General features: G+C 42.9%; 1 protein-coding gene across 1 annotated transcript in view; it reads right to left on the reverse strand.

Annotated features, from left to right (window-relative positions):
- KRCC1 (lysine rich coiled-coil 1) overlaps positions 1-20,616 on the reverse strand; it is a 110,771-nt gene that overhangs the window by 5,796 nt on the left and 84,359 nt on the right. The window contains exons 4-6 of the mRNA XM_033952199.1: positions 20,415-20,610; positions 2,849-3,127; positions 702-798 (exon numbers count right to left, since the gene is read on the reverse strand). Coding sequence (XP_033808090.1) covers positions 702-798; positions 2,849-3,127; positions 20,415-20,610 — 572 coding nt within the window. The remainder of the gene's footprint in view (positions 1-701; positions 799-2,848; positions 3,128-20,414; positions 20,611-20,616) is intronic.

A 20,616-nucleotide genomic window follows, 5' to 3' on the forward strand; every position in this document is an offset into this window, starting at 1 on the left:
AATCAGTTCTTTTATAACCTGGAAGACTGGAAACTGGATTGTGTCAGGTTTTTTTTAGAAGTTCAAAGCAATCTGTGCATAGGGACTGCTATCTCTTCTAAATATTAAAGAAACAAACACACACATTGGGGCTTTTGGTTCTCTGAGTTGTTGGATGCTGAAGTATTTCCCTTTGCTAATCCAATTGTTGGTATCACAGTTGAAGCTTTGTTTTTGATTGGATTTACTCAATAAATATTAAGCTAAAAAAAAATTTCCTAGCCCATCCATACCCCACTCTCTTGGCATGCATAAAGAGGCCTACTCCTTCCCTGGCATGCTGTCTACGTGGTGACTTTTAAAATTAATCATGCTGTTAAAAGATGACATTAGTGGGATCACGGAGCTTACCAGAATAAAACAGCCAAGACTAAAACCAGAATAAATACCAGAATAAAACAGCCACAGAATAAAACAGCCAAGTATTAAATTGATTAAGAGCTTGAAAAATTGAGTCAGGAGAGAGTCTCAGTGAAGGAGCAGACAGCTGGTGAGCAATTTTTCTCTCTCCCTAATTGTGATATAAGCTTGTTCAGAGCTGAAAAACTTCTACCGATTTGTCCAAGAATAATTATTCTGTACACATATATTAAGTTTTATTTAATTATGAATCATTCACTGTCCAGATTAGTAATTTTGAGTAATGAAGTCTGAACACTTACTTAATCTGATGCTTGTTTCCTTGCATGTGGGAATGGTACATTTCTATAGATGTGAGGGTGATATTGCAAATAGGGCATATGTAGGTACCAACACCAACTGTTGAAGAGAGAAATATAAAGGAACATTTCCATAATGTATTTATAAAGCAACATAATAAACAAAGTTTAACAAAAATACATGCAACAAAACAAACAATGCAGATATAAAACAGTTGTAACAAATACAGAAACAAAGACTTTGGTGGTAGATAATGATTGTAAGAACTTTCAGTCTATCCATTTTCTATTTCACTGGTAGTACTGCAGAGCCCACCCCCACCAGACTGCTAGTGCTTTATGTTTACCTACTGTACAACTAAGGATTGCCTATGTTTATTCCTTTCTTTCTTGAATTATGTTATTTTTTGGACTCTAATACCTCTTCTGGAAAGTATTTCATGCATCTATCACCCTTTCTGGGAACAAATATGTTTTTAGATTTTGCTCCTCTGTCTACCCCTTAGAGACTTGGAGAATGGAAATGAAATGTTATATAACAGCTAGCCTATTTAAGGGAAGAGCCTGCATCTCAGTGCCATCCCTATTCCACCATTGTGCAGGTGGGCGGGCCCCTGTCTGAGGCTTTTTTTCCTCCATTAAGATTGGTTTGTGTGCTCATGCTTTAATATTACTGCAGTACCTTTTTGATTTTCCATTTTTGTGAAAGTGTATAGTTGACTATTAGTGATTTTCACATATCCGAGTAATTTTTGCTATAATTTTTGATATAACAGCTAGACCACCATTTTTCTTTCAAACGTACATCTCTGGTTTTAACCTCTATAATGAACACAGAAGAATAAGTCAAATATCAGTCAAGACAATACTCAGCCTCCTCCTGACTGAAAGGTCGTCCAAGACAGTGACAGTTACTTGGGGCTAGTCAAAGACTTGTCCCCTGTTTTGACTGGAGAACTGGCTAGAACCTCTGCACACGCTCTCGATGCGAATTAGCAAGCTGTGGAGGGCCACATGAGGGAATGTACCTATCCTTTGACAGTAGTAGGGACCCTACTTCGACTTGCCAGAAAACCTCATGGAAGTGGAGGGTGCAGAAGGCATCCACTCGGAGAGGGTGTTGATGGTATATGCATACATTTAAATAAAGTCAGTGACCTCCTCCACCTTTTCCCCCAAAAGACTGTCCCCTCGGCAAGTGGCATCAGCTAACTTTTGCTGGACAGCAGGGTCCAAGTCAGACACACGGAGCAATGAGAGTCTGTACATGGCTACACTTTGGGCAGAGACACTGGATGATAAATCAAATGTATCAAAAGCACCCATGGCCAGGAATTTGATAGGCTTTCTAGCCATTTGATGAAGCAACTTGGCCTGCTCTGGAGGGAGTCAGCAAAATCAAGCATATTATGCACCAAAGACTGCAAGTATAGGCTCATGTAGAGCTGGTATGACTAGATACAGGAGATGAGAGGAGGCCTGAAATATCTTCCAGCCTTAAGAGTTCAGAGTCCAGGCCTCTCTGCCTGGGGAATCTGAAGCAAAGTCCCTGGAGCTCCTGGCTCTTTTGAGATTCAACCAGAGCGATGAGGTAAATGTGGCCTATGAAAATCAGGTGAACTTTGAATCTGGTACACGGTGTTTATCTTTTTGGGAAAGGCAAGGCCTAAAAGAGGGGACTCCCAATTCTTCACCTTCATATAAGATATTGTGAAACAGGACAGTCACAGTCTTTCTAGGAAGAAAGTCATAGTCCAGGACCTTGAACATCTCAGTCCTGGGCTCATCATTCATCTCCAACTTAACAAAGGAGGGCAGCCACCATCTCCTGGACAAAAGTAGAGAAAAGAGAGACTCTCAGGTAGGAATATCTGCTTCTCTGGAGAGGACAATTCAGATGGGATACCGTGAAGTTCCGAGGATTATCATCGGACTCCTATGAGCAGTCCAAATCAGATTCAGCAAAGTAGTCAGCATGAGAAGGCTGAATCTGTGCCTGCCTCAAATGAGAGGAACAAATGAGATGTAGGGATGGCACTGAGATGCAGGCTCTTCCCTTAAATAGGTCTTCCTTCAATGAACAGAACCAAACAAATTATCTATGAATCAATGAGATTTGCTCACTATGGGATTACATTAAACTCACTTACCACTTGAGTCTTCAGGCACGGCTTCATCTCCCATTTCTTCCATCATTTTCCTACGTGCCATGTTTCTTTGGTGCTTTTTCCCACTATAGTGCTGTTGGGCCATTAGTGGGCTGTTAAAGGGAGCAGAACAGAGTTTGCAGTACTTATCGGGATCATCTAAATCTAAAGCATTGTCTAATGATGAAAGTAATTCAGCATCGCAATCTTGATGTTTGGGTTCATCAGCTGGAGTTTGCAGTTGTGTTGACTGCATGGTATCAGTTACCTGTGCCAGGGTATCTGCACAACACAAAAGAAACTATATGTTATCTAACAAAATACCTGAAATATAGTACCATTTTATAGAGCATAAATTCTGCAAGAAAAAAGTAATCTAGCTTAGTTTATTTGATTAAAAAAATATAATCCCTTTCATGATCTTGAAAGTCCTCTGTTCAATATATTTGCATGCAATATATCTATGATATATGCCCAGAGACCTAGAGACTACCTAGGAACAAAGTCCCAAATAAGTCATGATCCAAACAATATCTTGATTGATATTATTTCAGATACCAGTTATATATTTTGTTCCAAAGATTCAAAAATCTTTTGTGAACCACCGGGCCACACAATTGTTTCTAGGATTGCTCGTTTCTGGAGACAGCTACAGAATCCTATTTCTTTGCAACAGAAAGTATGATTATGACTTGGTGAACTCAGTGCTTGATGTTGGGATGAAGATGCATACACAACAAAAGGTATATCGCTCGACATCTCAAGAGTGGTTGAGCTAAAGAGAACTCCATGCTCTCTACTGTTGCTGTGCTGAGCTACAGCATCTATACGCCTCCATGACACTTCCTCAAAGACTGCAAAGCCAGAAACATGGTGTACTCAGTAGAAAGATCTTTCTCAGAGTAACTGGAATTTGGACTCTTCATATCACCGCAGCATATGCATCACAGGGAAGCAGAACTTTCTCCATACACTGCTTAGTGCATATGAATATACTCCAGAGCGAGGATTACAATTTGGCTCCAGAAAATGGAGGATGGATTGAGATGGAAAACAATAGAAGTAGAGAGGATAGAAAGAGACATTTGGGTTTTATTTCCATTGAAAGCAATAGAAGTAAAAACCTGGATGCATCAATTTGTCGTCCTTTTTCTGGAGCCATTTGGTAATCCTATCTAGAACTCCTAACTCAAAGACATTTAAAGAGAACTGCATCAACAGATCTTTTTCTTTGACAAGTCCTTTGAATGACATCCCCTCAGCTCCTGCTACTTGGTGCAAGCTGGGTGAAAATGTTATCAAGACTTCAGGGCCTAGAAATTATATCTTCTTACATATTTTTGAGTCTCAACAGTCTTAGACTTCTTTTATGACTTCAGGATACAGTTTTAGTGTGAATAAAAAAACAAACCAAATTAAAAAAATACAGAATGGAAGTCTGAGGAAACATGCAGCAAAAAATAAACCACAGTGAGAAATGTATCTGTTGAGGCACAATGCAGGAGCTAGAACTCAAGCTCAGAAAATACTTGTTTCTGATCTCTGAAAATGTGTTGGGGATTCACCTATCAATACGATTAATAAGTCACCTTTTCTTCCCCCCAAAAAAGCATTTTCTGGTAAAATTCTTGCCACAATTTTTGTCAGCACAATATTTTCAATGGATTTTTTTTTTCATTCTTGAACTTGCAGGATATTACTTTGACAAAAGATATGCCATGCCAAAAGTGAATTCCAGGTGTTTTGTACTTTTATGCCCAAAATTAAATCAGCATCTCATGACATGTCTAAGGCTTGTTGTACCATATGATATGTAACTTAGTAAAATAGAAGGGGAATGAAGTAAAGAACCATTGGCCCGTTTAATCTGCCCAGTTATTATTTTGCACTGTAAGGACATATCCAGTTGCCAGCTAGAGAAGCTATATTTGCTATTTAAATCCTCCTTTTTTTTTTTTTTAAATTGTATTTATTGTATAAATTGCTAGTTTTATAGTATCTTATATGTTATTTCTTATTTTAGTATTATGTTTAATTATATGTCACTTTTATATATTGTAATTTGCTTAGAAACAATTTTAATTAAGCGATTAATCAAATATAAATAAAACTTGAAACTTGACTGTTTGTAGGATATCACTCCTTTTCTGGCAAGTTTTGTTTTCTTCCTTTTTGGTTCTTTACCTTTCTATGTAGAACATCATATAAGATCCTATGCGTATCTAAACCTGGTCCCCAAACCCCATGTCTTAAATCAAAACTTTATGGTAGCTATCAAAATCAGGAATGCTACTACAAGTACTCGTTGACTTATGACCGCAATTGGTTCCGACTGACAGGTTGTAAGTTGATTGGGACGTAAGTCGGCCTATGTTAGATTATGTTTAACAGATTCGAACCGACAGCTCCCGCGCCCTTTAAATACTGAAGGGAGTGATCAAAACAAGCTACTTCATACCCCTTTTAAACTTCGGAAGACGTTTCCAGAACTGCCGAGCAACGCGCGGGAACACGGTGACAGAAAAGAAGCAACCAGACGTTGATGCCGGCTTATTCTCACGCTGCTTACTACTGCTGCGTAGTGAGACTTGGGAGTGCTGGAAACTGTCGTAAATGCGTCGTAAAGTCAAACAGTCGTAAATCACATAGGTTGTAAGTCAACAAGTACCTGTATCTTAACATTTGACCTGTTAGGTCTCGCACAGCCATGCTAACCAGTACTTGGCTGCCACTAATTTACTGGTAATAATTGTTTGGTTTCTGGGGCATTGTAGCTTGCTGGTGTCAACCTGTTACCTCATGATATGAAGTATTATCTAACTCTAATAATCATGCCCACTGTGAGAAATTCCCTAACCTTTATTTATCCCATTTGTTTTGATTAGATTGTAAGCTCTGTTGAGCAGGACTTGTCGCTTACATGTTTAATATACAGCACTGCGTATATCTGGCAGTGCTATAGAAATGATAAGTAGTAAGTTTGCCAGGGCCTGTGTTGTACATTCTGGGGCCCAGAGCAGAAATAGGTGAAAAGGCCCTAAAACCCATATGCTATGCCTTCTTTGGTTTTAAGTGCCCCCCCTAACATAAATATCTAGTACCCCCATCTTTCAATGCCAGCCCTGCTAGCTGTGCTTCTTTAGTTGTCCTTATTAGGTCCTTTGTTATCTCTGCCCTCATGGGAGTGACACAAGGGAATTTTCAATACTGCAACCTTTCAATCCTTTCCCTATTTTTATCATAGCATATGACATTAGGAGCAACCCAGTAGAAAACACCAGGGTTGGGAGTGATTTTTAATTTCTGGGCTATGCTCAGCACAAGTACAGAGAACAGCAATGAAAATTATAAAAGGGATGGGACAAATTCCCTATAAGGAAAGGCTAAAGTGGCTCAGGGGAGATATGATAGAGGTCTATAAAATACTGAGAGGATACAGTATGGAAACAGTTCACTGTGCATCTGGTGCCACAGATGCTTTCAGTCTCAAGTTCATTCTCATCATTACCCTTCCAGTAGCAGATTAGTATAATTTAAAAGTAAAGGTGCATGCTCAATAAGGGGTTCATAATAAAAAAAAAAAAACCCCGTCTAAAAAGTGTCCTAAATGGCTACTTGGACGATCAAAAAGCCTGATCGTCCAAGTACCCATAACCAAAGCTGGTTTTAGACGCATCTAAAACCAGCTTAGGCCTTTCCCCTGCCACTAAACGCACAGAGAGAAAAGAGGCGTGTTTAGAGGAGGGGAAATGGCGGGCGGGAGGTGGGCCGACCTACACCTAGGCGTGCAGCAGGTATAATCAAAACCTTAGGCAGGTTGCCTAGTCAGCACTTATACCTTTTTGACTTAGACTAAGTCAAAACAGGTTTAAGTGCCGAAAAAGGGGCGCTGAGCTGATGGTTCCTGCGATCAGCTCAGCGGCCCCAGCAACCTGCCTACCCGGCCCATGTGCCTAAGGCCCTGCCCACAGGAGGGGCCTAAGACTCCCGGGCCTATTCTGATTGGCCCAGGCGCCTTAGGCCCCCACCTGTGGGCGGGGTTTCAGCCACCTGGGCTAATACGGCCCCATTCTGGAGCCGGCTGGCCCTCTGGACGGGCGGGCTTGGCACCCGTCCGTCCAGCCAACATTTCAAAGGTATGGGGGGTGAGATTGGGGGGGTAGTGGGGTCGCAGGTCATCGGGGGGGCGATCAGGGGTTGGGGGGGAGGTCGTTGGGGGGGGGTTGTATCGAGGGTAGGAGGGCCTGGGATCCCTCCTGCCCGTATTGTAGTGGGGGGTGGGGGATAGGGGGTCCACCTGGGCAGGAGGGGTTGGGCTCCCTCCTGCCCTGATATCGTCGGGGGGGTCATCGGTGCCTCGGGGCAAGAGGGCTTGGGCTCCCTCTTGCCCTGATATCGTCAGGGGGGTTGTCGGTGCCGCGGGGCAAGAGGGCTTGGGCTCCCTCTTGCCCCGATGCTGTCGGGGAGTCGGCGGGGCAAGAGGGCTTGGGCTCCCTCTTGTCCCGATGCTGTTGAGGGTTAAGGGTGCCGCCGGGGCAAGAGAGCTTGGGCTCCCTCTTGCCCTGAACATAGTCGGGGGTTTGGGGTGCCGTGGGCCAGGAGGGCTTGGGCTCCCTCCTGCCCGGATCGTTTTAAGGTGGGGGGGATTCTGTAACCGGTGTTATTTTTGACAGACACTGGTTACAGAATCCAGCTTTTAGGCGAATGACTGGCTCCTCCTTTGCCTAAAAGCCCTTGTATTGGACGTTTGGGGCTTAGGCGTTTTTTTGGTTCATTATGGGGTATAAGTGTAGACACCAAGGGGTATAAGTGTAGACATCAGGGGGGGATAAGTGTAGTGGTGGCCTGGGCGTTTAAACAGCTGAATGTAGAGGCAGGCCATTATCAAAACAAACCTCCTTTTGGATGTTTTTTTGGTTATGGACATTTTTCCTACTTCTGCTTTCAACGTTAATGGCCTTAGGCCAAAAAGGGACTTAGACGGTTTTTTTGATTATGCCCCTCCACATGTCTATTTTCATAACAAATTTATGATTATATAGCTGATCTTACGGTTGTTAAATGCTATGTTTTCCTGTCCTATTCAATATTATATTTCTCCCCTTCTACCTTCTGAATCAGTCTATAATGTCTAAATGTATATTTATACTGTCATATAATGACTATTGTTTGTATATCCCTCCATTTTTATAAATTTTATTACTGTACGCCACTTAGAAATCTGATAAACGGGATAACAAATTTTAATAAAACTTGGAAACTTGAGTGGAGTAGAGCGGGTAGATGTGAATTGCTTGTTTACTCTTTCCAAAAATAATAAGACTAAGAGGCATGCAATGAAGCTACTAAGTAGTGGATTTAAAACAAACTGGAGACAATATTTTTTTACTCAAATGTGTAATTAAACTCTGGAATTCATTGCCGGAGAATGTGATGAAAACAATTAGCTTAGTAGGGTTTTAAAAAGGTTTTGATAACTTCCTAAAAGAGAAGTCCATAAGCCATTCCAGATACCTGTTTACCTTGACTAACCACCTCTTCCCCACTGCTCATGGATGCAATCATAATACCCCCATTAACTTAGACAGTGAAACTCTGTCTAACTTCTTCCAAACAAAAACTGATAACATCCGAAGCAATCTCGACTCTGCTCCCAGCAAGATCCGCCCCTCACCAGGCTCATCCCTCTCATATGCCCAAGACCCCACCTTGTAGAACCCTTTCACAACTTCACCCGGTCATACATGCTGAGCTCCTAGAAATGCTACAAGAGCTCCGACCCTCCAATTCCATCCTTGACCCATGCCCATCCAACCTCCTTTTGTCCTCCAATGATGCCTTTGCAAAATCAATCCTCCCCATCATCAACGCCTCACTGTCAACTGGGAAAATTCCCCTCAACTGGAAATCGGCCATTATCAAACCCACCCTCAAGAAACCCTCCCTCCACCCAAATGATCCAAGCAACTACCGCCCCCGTTTCCAACCTCCCCTTCATCTCCAAACTACTGGAGAAGTTAGTTCTCCACCAACTGCAACCTTTCATTGAACAACAAAAAGCTCTATCTCGATGCCAGTCAGGTTTCCGACCAGGCCATAGTACAGAATCTGTCCTCCTTGACGACAGCTGATCAATGTTGGATAAAGGAAATGATGACTTACTGGTCCTGCTTGACCTTAGTGCCGCCTTCGACACTATAGATCATCAACTTCTACTAGGAATCAAGAACTCAGCACTGCAATGGTTCACCTCCTTCCTGGATCAAAGAACACAATCTGTGCTACTAGGGACAGCTAAATCAAGCCCCAAATAAATTAAATACGGAGTTCCCCAAGGTGCCTTGCTATCCCCTCTCCTCTTCAATCTGTATATCAAGCCAGTCATCGACATTGCACACAAATACAACATTAAGATTCATTCCTATGCTGATGACCTTCAACTATTACTCCCCTAGGTGACGATTGGCCATCCCAACTCACTAACCTCCTACACTGCCTCTCTGATATGAAAAACTGGATGACAGCCAATAAACTCCAGCTGAATGCCTCAAAGACTGAACTACTCTTAATCAGGAAAAAGAACACTACTTTCACCCGTCTGACACTATCCTGGGAATTCACCCCCTTAACAGCAAAAGACCAGGTACGAAGTCTTGGAATTATACTGGATGGCTACCTGTCCCTCTCCGCCCACGTCTCGCAGGTAGTTTCCAAATCTTTTTACTACCTATGCCAACTGTGAAGGATCAAACCCTACCTCCCAGAAACAGACTTAGCCCAACTGCTATATGCCTACATACTCTCTAGACTAGACTACTGCAACTCCCTATTCAATGGCATCGCTGCAAGAGATCTAAAACGCCTCCAAAAAGTCTAGAACTCAGCAATTCGACTCCTATACAACCTCAGCGCTCCTATAGTACTCTAGCGCTCTATGTAGCTCACTGGTTACCAGTCAAAAAGCGATGCATCTTCAAAGCTCTGGTCATGACACACAAGAGATTCTACCAAAAAACCCCAGCCTAAATAGCATCCAAGCTAAACCTATACACCCCTAACTGTCCACTCCGCTCCAAAGCAGAACAAAGACTCAGCATTTTCGCAGGGAGAACCCTCCGAATAAGTACGGCGTACAAAAGATCCTACATCCATTTTCTACCTCAGCTATGGAACCAACTACTCACACAGATCAGGTCACTAGACTCACTAATGACCTTCCGCAGAGCAGTAAAGACCTTCCTCTTCCGCCAATCAGGCCATTAAAAACTGCCTCCTCAATATACTTCTCCTAGTACTCTTTGCTATGACCAGTCTAGTCTCTAGAATAAGCTGTTATTGTCTAATGTAACCTATTTGTTGTCATGACTAGTCTGTTTTCAAACGATTGTGAATGTCTACTTGTAACCCGTTCTGAGCTTCTGGGAGAACGGGATAGAAATCGAAATCAAAATAAATAAATAAATAAATAATTAAGAACATAAGAAGTTGCCACCACTGGGTCAGACCATTGGTCCATCGCGCCCAGCGGTCCGCTCTCGCGGCGGCCCGTCAGGTCCATGACCTGTAATGTGGTTCCTGTCCGTTTCTGTAACCTACCTCTTCTTTTTTATCTGTAACCCTCAATCCCCTTTTCTTTTAGGAACTTGTCTAAACCTTCCTTGAAACCCTGCAATGTGCTCTGGGCTATCACAACCTCCGGAAGCGCGTTCCATGTGTCCACCACCCTCTGGGTAAAAAAGAACCTCCTAGCATTTGTTCTAAACCTGTCCCCTCTCAATTTTTCCGAGTGACCCCTTGTGTTAGTGGTTCCCCAAAGTCTGAAAAATCTGTCCCTGTCTACTTTCTCTATACCCCTCAGGATTTTGAAGGTTTCTATCATGTCTCCTCTAAGTCTCCGCTTTTCCAGGGAGAAGAGCCCCAGCATCTTCAACCTGTCAGCATACGAATAGTTTTCCATACCTTTTATCAATTTAGTTGCTCTCCTCTGGACCCCCTCGAGTACTGCCATGTCCTTCTTGAGGTATGGCGACCAGTATTGGACACAGTACTCCAGATGTGGGCACACCATTGCACGATACAGCGGCATGATGACTTCCTTCGTCCTGGTCGAGATACCCTTTTTAATGATACCCAACATTCTGTTCGCTTTCTTTGAGGCCGTTGCGCACTGAGTTGATGCTTTCAATGTTGTGTCCACCATCACCCCCAGGTCTCTTTCAAGGTTGCTTACCCCTAGCAGTGATCCCCACATTTTGTAGCTGAACATCGGGTTCTTCTTCCCTACATGCATGACCTTACATTTCTCTATATTAAAACTCATTTGCCATTTTTTTGCCCACTCTTCCAGTCTTGTTAGGTCTCTTTGCAGGACCTCACAGTCTTCCGCGTTTCTAACCCTGCTGCAAAGCTTGGTGTCATCAGCAAATTTGATAACCTCACATGTCGTCCCCGTCTCCAGGTCGTTGATGAATATATTGAACAGGATTGGTCCCAGCACCGACCCCTGTGGAACTCCACTCGTGACCCATTGCCAGTCTGAGTAATGGCCCTTTACTCCAACCCTCTGCTTCCTGCCTGCCAGCCAGTGTTTGATCCATCGGTGGATATCCCCCTGCACCCCGTGGCTCCACAGCTTCTTAAGTAGTCTTTCGTGAGGTACCTTATCGAAGGCTTTTTGGAAGTCAAGGTAAATGATGTCTATGGATTCCCCTTTATCCACCTGGTTGTTTATTCCCTCAAAGAAATACAGTAAGTTCGTGAGGCACGATCTTCCCTTGCAGAAGCCGTGCTGGCTCGCCTTCAGTTGTCCATTGCCTTCTATGTATTCGCAGATTGCGTCCTTGATTAGTGCTTCCATCATCTTTCCCGGAACCGAGGTCAAGCTCACCGGCCTGTAGTTTCCCGGGTCACCCCTTGATCCCTTCTTAAAGATGGGCGTGACATTGGCTATTTTCCAGTCTTCTGGGATCTCCACAGTTTTTAAGGATAGGTTACATATTTGGCTTAGTGTATCTGCTATTTCGTTTCTCAGTTCTTTTAATACCCTTGGGTGGATGCCGTACGGACCTGGTGATTTGTCGCTCTTTAGTCTGTCTATCTTTCTGAGAACATCCTCTTTGTTTACCTCTAGTTGGACTAGCTTCTCATCAGGGTTTCCGTTTATGTGCTCCTCAGGTTCTGGGATGTTGGATGTGTCCTCTCTCGTGAAGACTGACGAGAAGAACTTGTTTAACCTGTCAGCTATCTCTTTTTCTTCCTTTACTACTCCCTTCCTGTCTCCATCGTCTAACGGTCCCACTTCCTCCCTGGCTGGTTGTTTCCCCTTCACATACCTGAAGAATGGTTTGAAGTTTCTTGCTTCCCCCGCCAGCCTCTCCTCATATTCTCTTTTTGCTTTCCTAACCTCTCGGTGACAGTCCTTTTGGTGCCTTTTGTGTTCCTTCTGGTTGTCCTTTGTTTGGTCCTTTTTCCATTTTCTAAATGATGTTTTCTTGTCTCTTATCGCCTTTTTCACCGCATTTGTTATCCACGCCGGGTTTTTGGTTCGATTTTTTTTTGCACCCTTTCCTGAACCTGGGGACATACAGGTTTTGTGCTTCGTGCACCGTGCCCTTAAGTAGGGCCCATGTACCCTCTACGGTCTCCATCTTCCTTGAGCTGTTGCTGAGTTTCTTTCCCACCATTTTCCTCATGGCCTCTTAATTTCCTTTTCTAAAGTTAAATGCTGTTGTTGTAGTTCTTTTCACCTTTGATGCTCCCATTTCTATCTTGCACTGGATCATGCTGTGATCGCTGTTTCCTAATGGTTCTAGTACTACCACGTCCTTTGCGGGTCCCCCTAGCCCGTTGAGTATTAGGTCAAGAGTGGCATCTCCCCGTGTTGGTTCCTTGACCAGCTGCTCCATGAAACAGTCCCTCACCACCTCCAGGAATTTTGTTTCTCTCGTGCAATTTGAGTGTCCAGTTTTCCAGTCTATCCCAGGGTAGTTGAAGTCACCCATCACCACCACACTTCCGCTTTTGCATACCTGCCTCAATTCAGCTTCCAGGTCCTGGTCGTTTGCTTCCAGTTGTCCTGGTGGGCGGTAGTAGAGCCCCAATTTTATGTCTGCTCCCTTTCCTCCTGTCAGCTTAACCCATAACGATTCCAAGCCGTCCGCCCTTACTGTTGTTTCCATCCTGGTTGAAGGAATGGAGTCCTTTATATATAGCGCTATTCCTCCACCCTTCTTATGTGTCCTGTCCCTCCTATAGAGTTTGTACCCTGGTAGGACCACATCCCATTTATTGTCCTCGGACCACCATGTCTCTGTGACTCCAATTAAGTCTAGGTCCTCCTTGCTGGCTATAACTTCTAGCTCCCCCATTTTGGTTTTTAGGCTCCTAGCATTTGTGTATAGGCAAGTTAAGTCCCTGTTGTTGTCTGCAAGCATCTTGACTATGTCCGGATGATCATGAAAAGAGGCCACCTGTGGTCTCCCATTACTCATAAGGGAGCATTCAGCAGTGACAGATAGAGCAAGCTCCAGCTTCAACTCCTGGAGGAACTCAGAAATCAAATCAACCAGATGAGTGGGTTTAAAAAATCTCCACACTGTGGGATCCTCACCCAGATCCGGAGGTTCACCCAGATCCTGATCTTGAAGATCCGCGAGAGCTGCAACATTCCCTGTGGTGGTAGTGCCAGCCTGTGTAAGAAAAGGCATGGTCAGGGTGTCCTTGTCGACCACAGCAACTGCCAGCGCACTAGCTTTAGCCACTATGGGAGAGCAGAGCACAATCCCTGGGTCTTGGGAAGGAGGAACCTCCCTGCGGAAGGACGGCTGGCATCAAGTTTCTTTGCCAAATAATCCCGATACATCATGTTAATAAATTTGGAGGAAAACCAGTCATCCGCGGCAGGAGCCACCTCCTGCAGACCCTTCTTAGCATGCTTGGAGGACTTATTAGGTTTGGCCGACGAAGCGCAGCTGCGCTTAACAGGAACAATTATGCCGTCCTCAGGGCCCGTAGTCAACTTTTTTGGGTTCCATGACCAGAATAAGAAGCATGACACCCCCCCCCCCTTCAGAGGTCAAGAGTACTTGGGTCACTGAAATTTCGCCCCCTCTCACACCGCAATTCACATGGAACATGGCCTACGAATAGCCATCCACCACAAATAAGGCATGAATCTGAAGTATCCTGCCTTGGGGACTTCATCTGAGCGGTTTTCTTGTAAAAATGAAGCTCAAAGGCAAAAAACAATTTTTTAAATTCCAATTAAGAAAAATCCAAGATGGCCACCGAGCAATTTTCTAAAGAAAATAGCTCAGGAAAAGCACAGGAACCCCCCAAAAAGCAGACTTTTAAGGACCCCCCAAAATTGATGTGACAGACTGTCAGCTCTGTACTCATTGTACCATGAGGTGCTGTGTATTGCTGCAATAGAAGCTAAAACAGCTAACAGGGAGATTCTCTGCAAGCATGAAAACTGGACTGCTGGTCTTCTGACTGCCCTCCAGGCCCCATACCAATGGCCGGAGATCTCCGCCACCACCAGACACCCACACAGATGCGACTTGACAGAGGGACGTAGTTGGCTCCAAACCCGGGCACACCCCCTGAAAATAGGCTTTATGTAAAAACTGTGATCTCCCACAGACAGAACTGTTCCCATGAGGAACCTCTGCAGCACAAGGACGGAATTTGTGAAGAAAAATACTGAAGTTAAAGAAAAATAAACACAAAAAACACGAAAAGAAAAACCATGCTCTTACAATCTGGCTTGTAGGAAAAAATGGATTCCTGGAAGGCAGTCCTGAGGTAAGAGGGGAGGGGCTCAAGACTCTGTATAATGAGTTCTCTACAAGAAGTCTGGCGACTATAGGAAAATAACCCACCAGTCCAGGAATACAGTGGGATTGTACAAGAAGAACTGATTGAAAGACAGAAAACAGAGTAGGTTTAAATGGTCACTATTCTGAATGGCAAAGGGTAAATAGTGGGGTTCCCCAGGGGTCTGTGCTGGGATCGCTTCTTTTTAACATATTTATCAATGTCCTAGAGATGGGAATAACTAGTGAGATAATTAAATTTGCTGCTGACACAAAGTTGTCCAAAGTTGTTAAATCGCAAGAGTGTGAAAAATTGCAAGAGGACCTTGTAAGACTGGGTGTCAAAATGGCAGATGACATTTAATGTGAGCAAGTGCAAAGTGGTGCAAAGTGATGCATGTGGGAAAGAGGAGTCACTGTCCAGGAAAAAGATCTAGGAGTCATCGTTGAGGATAAATTGAAACCCTCAGTTTAAAGTGCAGCAGCAGCTAAGAAAGCAAATAGAATGTTAAGAATTATCAGGAAAGGAATGGAAAACAAAGATGAAAATGTTATAATGCCCTTGTATCACACTATGGTACAGCCACACCTCAAAAACTGTGTGCAATTCTGGTTGCCATATCTCAAAAAAGATATAGTGGAATTAGAAAAGGTACAGAGAAGGGCAATGAAAATTATACAAGGAATTGGACTACTTCCCTATGAGGAAAGACTAAAGCAGCTAGGGCTCTTCAGCTTGGAGAAGACACGGGCTCAGGGGTGATATGATAGAGGTCTATAAAATACTGAGTGGAATGGAAAGGGTAGATGTAAATTGCTTGTTAAGATGCAAGTGGAGAAATCCACTCTATTCCTAGCATAAGCAGCATAGAATATATTTTACTCTTTGAGATCTTGCCACGTACTCATGACCTGGGTTGGTCACTGCTGGAAACAGAATACTGGGCTTGATGGACCTGTGGCAATGCTTATACTCTTATCAATTTGTCTAACAAATCCAAGACCAAGGGCCAAATCCCTCTTTTGCTAAATTACCAAAAACAGATTACATCGAACCATAATCCCCTATTTCAATCAATACAAAATATACAGGGTGGGCCAAAAGTAGATATACAATCTATTTATTCATCATTTCTTTTTAATTTACATGTGTCACGAACAACATTTGTGTGAAGTTTTTGTATCAGTTAGATCGTTTTGCTTTTGCTTGTTTATTGTTCAGTACTGTATTATACCTATTCAATAACTAAAATAAAAAGAAATAAAGAATAAATACTGTATACCTACTTTTGGCCCACCCTATAAATAATAGCTTTATTTATATCCCATCATACCTTTTCAGTTCAAGATGAACAGCGAGGTTACATCAGTAAGATTTGGTAAGGTGTGTAAGACTGTTGAGTGCACGGGGTGGTAAGGTAGGAAGAAGGAGCGTATTAGAAGAGGTAAGAGATGAGCGGAATAGAAGGATCAGATAAATTTGTCGAATAAGTGGGTTTTTAGTGATTTTCTGAATGAATGGTATGTTGGTGTGTTCAGGATTAGGTCGCTTAAGGTGTTGTTCCAGATCCCTGCTTGAAAGGAGAGTGTCCTGTTGAGGAATCTTTTGAATTTGCATCCTTTGGGAGAAGGAAATGTGAACAGTAATGTTCTGTGAAAGAGGCGGGATTTGTCCTGTAGGGTGAGGTTTTTCAGGAGGTAGGTGGGTGCGGTGCCGAGGAGGGTCTTGAAGCAAAGGCAACCAAATTTGAAGATTATGCTGACCTTGATAGGTAGCCAGTGAAGTTTCTTGTAGTATGGGGTGATGTGGTTGGATTTTTTCAAGCCAAAGATTAGTTGGATGGCTGTGTTCTGGACGAGTCTCAGTTTCTTGATGTTTTTTTTGTGAGATCCTAGGTAGATTATGTTGCAGTAGTCCAGTGAGCTCAGGACTAGAGACTGGACCAACAGTCTGAATGATGTGAAATCGAAGTATGGTTTTAGTGTGTGTGGTTTCTATAATAAATGGAAGCATTTTTTGATTAGGATGTTGGTATGGGCTTCGAGTTTCAGTTGCTGATCTAGGGTAACTCCTAGGATTTTGATGGTAGGGTTAATTGGGAAGTCTGTTCCATTTAGGTTGATAGCTGATTCTGTTGGTTAGTTTGTTGGGGAGGCCATAAATATCTTGGTCTTTTCCGGGTTTAGCTTGTTGACCATTGTTCTATGTGGTTGATGATTGATAAGATGAAGTGTCTGGTTTCAGCTGACAGTGTAGAGATGGGGAAGGTGATTGTGATGTCATCCTCGTAGATATATGATTGGAGGTTCAGTTTGGAAAGCTCTTGACCTAAGGATGACATGTAGGTTAAATAAGGTGGGGGGATAAAGGGGAGCCTTGGGGACACCACAGGGGTTGGTCCAGATTTGGGAGTAGGTTTGCTCACTGGTGACTTGGTAGGATCAGTTTCTAAGGAAGCCTCTAAACCAGTTGATAACGTGGTCTGAGATACCTAGCTGTTTGAGTAGGATGTCATGGTCCACCAGGTCGAAGGCGCTGCTGAGGTCAAATTGGAGTATTAGTGCGTATTTCCCTGAGCTGAGTATTTGTGCGATGTGATCAATGATGGAGGCTAAGGCTGTTTTGGTGCTGTGGTGTGAGCGGAATCCCGATTGGTTTTCGTGTAATAATGAGAATTTATCTAGGTAGTTAGTAAGGGCAGCATTGATTAGGCCTTCCATCACTTTGGTGAAGAGGGGGATGTTGGCTATTGGTCTGTAGTTGCGGTTCTTTACAATGGGCAAGATGAGGATGTGACCAAGATAGGTTGGGAATTTGCCGTTTGCCATTAGATGAGAGATTCAGTCAAAGAGCATGGCCTTGAAGGGGGTGGGGGCTGCTCTCATGATGGTGGGTGGGCAGTTGTCTAGGCGGCAGAATGTTTTGGCATATTTATTATAGAGCTTGAGAAATAGGAACCAGTTGGGGGGTTCAAAGTGGCTCCAGTTCTTGTCTACCGGTATTGGGTCATGGTGAGTGGGTATAGTTGTAGGGGGGGAGTTGGACGGTGGAGTCTAGAATGAAGTTCTGAGATTGAGGATTTTTGACTTGACGTGAAGAGCAAAGCTCTTAGTTGTGTGAAGTTCTTAGTTGTGTTGGTAGTTGTATGAAGGAGGATCTTTTGTGGTGATCGATTTCAAGAAGTGAATTGATTAGTTTGAAAAGTTCTTTGCTGTTGGTAGTGGGGACCCTATTTTGTTGGACTAGAAGGTACGTCATTTTTCCTTGGTGATTCTTTTGTACGCATGGATTTTGGATCTCCATATTGCTTTATCCTCTTCCCTCTTTGTTTTGTTCCAGATTCTTTCTAGTAGTCATGCTTTTCTTTTAAGTGAAGCTAGTTCTGTGTCGTACCACCCATCGATTAGGTGTTGTCTTATACATATATAATGGTTTGTGTTTAAAATGTACACTTATCACACCTTAAGGTGTGGTAATTGCAAAGCTTGAATTGTAAATGTCATGGGTGGAGCAAGCATCTGTCCTACATTTTGTGCATAGGGCAGATATTTACAGCAGAGGTCCAAATTATACACAGCAGAGAGCCTGGGCGCAACATAGCACTGCCCTAGCCAAAGTAAAAAAAAAACCAAACAATCAGTTATGGTCAGTAAAACTCATGTCCATCACCTTCACCTGAATACAAGACCCCTTGATCAAGACCTGCCCAGCAGAAGACTGCCTCCCTCCAGTCAAGTCCCTTTACCTTCATCCCAGGACTTACCTGGGGATATCCCTGGTAAAGCAAGAATGGCCTCCCTCTACCCTGTTGTCACTGGGGTTCAAAATAGCAGCTCTGAGCCCTAGCAGTGGTCCTATGGTCAAATAGCAACAATCATAATATAACCATTTATTATTTTCTGTCTCCTTTTTTATACAGTATAGAAGTTTTTTTTGGATAATGCTGTTGTTCTACTTATCTTTCTCCCCCATTATTGTTTTAACTGTTTGTCTTAGTATCTGTTTTGCCTGTAGTTTTCTGTTTTATTATGTTGTAGTTTATCACTTTGATGGCTGCTCTGGTTTCAACCCTAGACTATCAAAGACAGTCGGCGGGGAAGAAGAGTATCAGGATATGGTTCTCTGGGGGGCTTTGGCTAAGGAGAATAATTTTCTGTTGGGAGAGCCTTGATCAAGGGGATTTGAGAGTCTGTTTTGTTGGGGGAACCTTGATTGGGGTTTTTCTTTTGGAGGAATCTTAATGGGGAGGCTATCTTGATTCAGGAGGGCCAGGACTTCTTTTTTATTATGGGGAGGAGGGGGAAGAGCACAGTAGCAGTTAACGCCACCTCTTCAGGCTGCACACTGTCAGTGCTGGTCATGCCCCATCTCTGCCTATAACCCACCTGGATCCCACCTCAATCTGTGCTAGGGCGTTAGCAAGGGATTTTCACATATTTAATGACCACTGCATGCTAAATCCTGTCCTGTTTTATCACGATTCAGTAAACAGGCTCCTAAATACCAATCGCATTAAAATCCCCAAAGTGCCATTTCCTTCCACTAAAAATCTGTTCTCATCAATACTGTAGCCTCCAAAGCATCAAATCCATATTTATTAGTGTGCCTTAAAATATGATCAAGTGTGCCTCTAGGTGTCACCACTGCACAGTGACTGTGGCTATTCCTTCAGCCACAACCAGCCAAATCTCAGCTCAGGAAATTAAATGTGTAATATCTGGTCCTCAAAAACTTATTTTTCAAAATTTGGAGGCATTTTTCCTGTTGATGTAATCAGTTCTATTGTAACCCATGTACTTTAACTGAACTGCCATTAAACACCACTAAAGAAAACAGGCATAGAAGTGCCACTAGAAGGTAAATATAATCTTAATGCCTGCCATGCCATGAAGCATACAAAAAAAATTGTAGTTAATTTTACACTTATTTACTCATTTTTAGGTACAGAAAGCTAACGGGTCAATATTCTGCCACCTCAATTAGTGTTTTTCTAAATGCTGGCTACAGTGGTCCAAAAAAATATAATATCCAGACAATTAGGTCAGCAGTAGAACTAATCCCGATACGACAATCTTTTTTATACCCCAAGTTAATAGAATAAGCTTTTCAGATAGTAGACTGATATAACCTCACTGTCTAGATAAGTTCTGGTTCTACCCTGGCTCTATGCTTTCTACAATTGGCATTATCTGGATTATGCCAAAGTGGTCTGTAAGGATATCCTGGTTAGTGGCTCTTATCTGGATAGCAGGTGCTGTTATTCAGAGAAGTATTTTTGTACTGTACAATCCATGGGTGGCATTTACTACTAGTACTACTTATCATTATTATAGTGCTGTTAGACATATGCAGCACTGTACATGAAACATGTAAGAGAGAATCCCTGCTCGATAGAGATTATAATCTAATCAAAACAAACGTGACAAATAAGGGTTAGGGAATTTTTACAAAGGGAATGCTAAAACAGACTTTGTTAAGACTTAGGAGGTAAAAGCAGCCTAGAAAACGTAGGTTTTTAGATTAGATTTGAACACTGCCAGATTTGGAGCTTCACATATTAACTCAGGCAATCTGTTCCAGGCATAAAGTACAGCAAGATAGAAGGGATGGAGTCTCCAACTACCTAATTTTATGAAATTAAAAAAACAAAACCCAACACACCACCTGAAACGGGAGAAATGACTGACCACAGAAAGAGCAGTCGAACTTAGCATTGTACAGACCTTTTTTAAATTACAAATTTGATCCTCACCATATTCCAACTGAGTGGTTTGAGGGAAGAACTGACTGCTCAGTGGACTTGAAAGAGCGTGATCCCCTGACAGTTGTCTCATCTTTTTGGCATGGACCTTTCCCACATAGTGCGACTGTGCAACAATGGCTGAAGTGAAAACCATATTACAGAGACTGCAAAATCTGTTTTTGTCAACCACGGTACTTCCATCCACCTAAAA

This window comes from Geotrypetes seraphini, chromosome 1 (assembly GCF_902459505.1).
Source record: "Geotrypetes seraphini chromosome 1, aGeoSer1.1, whole genome shotgun sequence".
Classification (NCBI taxonomy): Eukaryota; Metazoa; Chordata; class Amphibia; order Gymnophiona; family Dermophiidae; genus Geotrypetes; species Geotrypetes seraphini.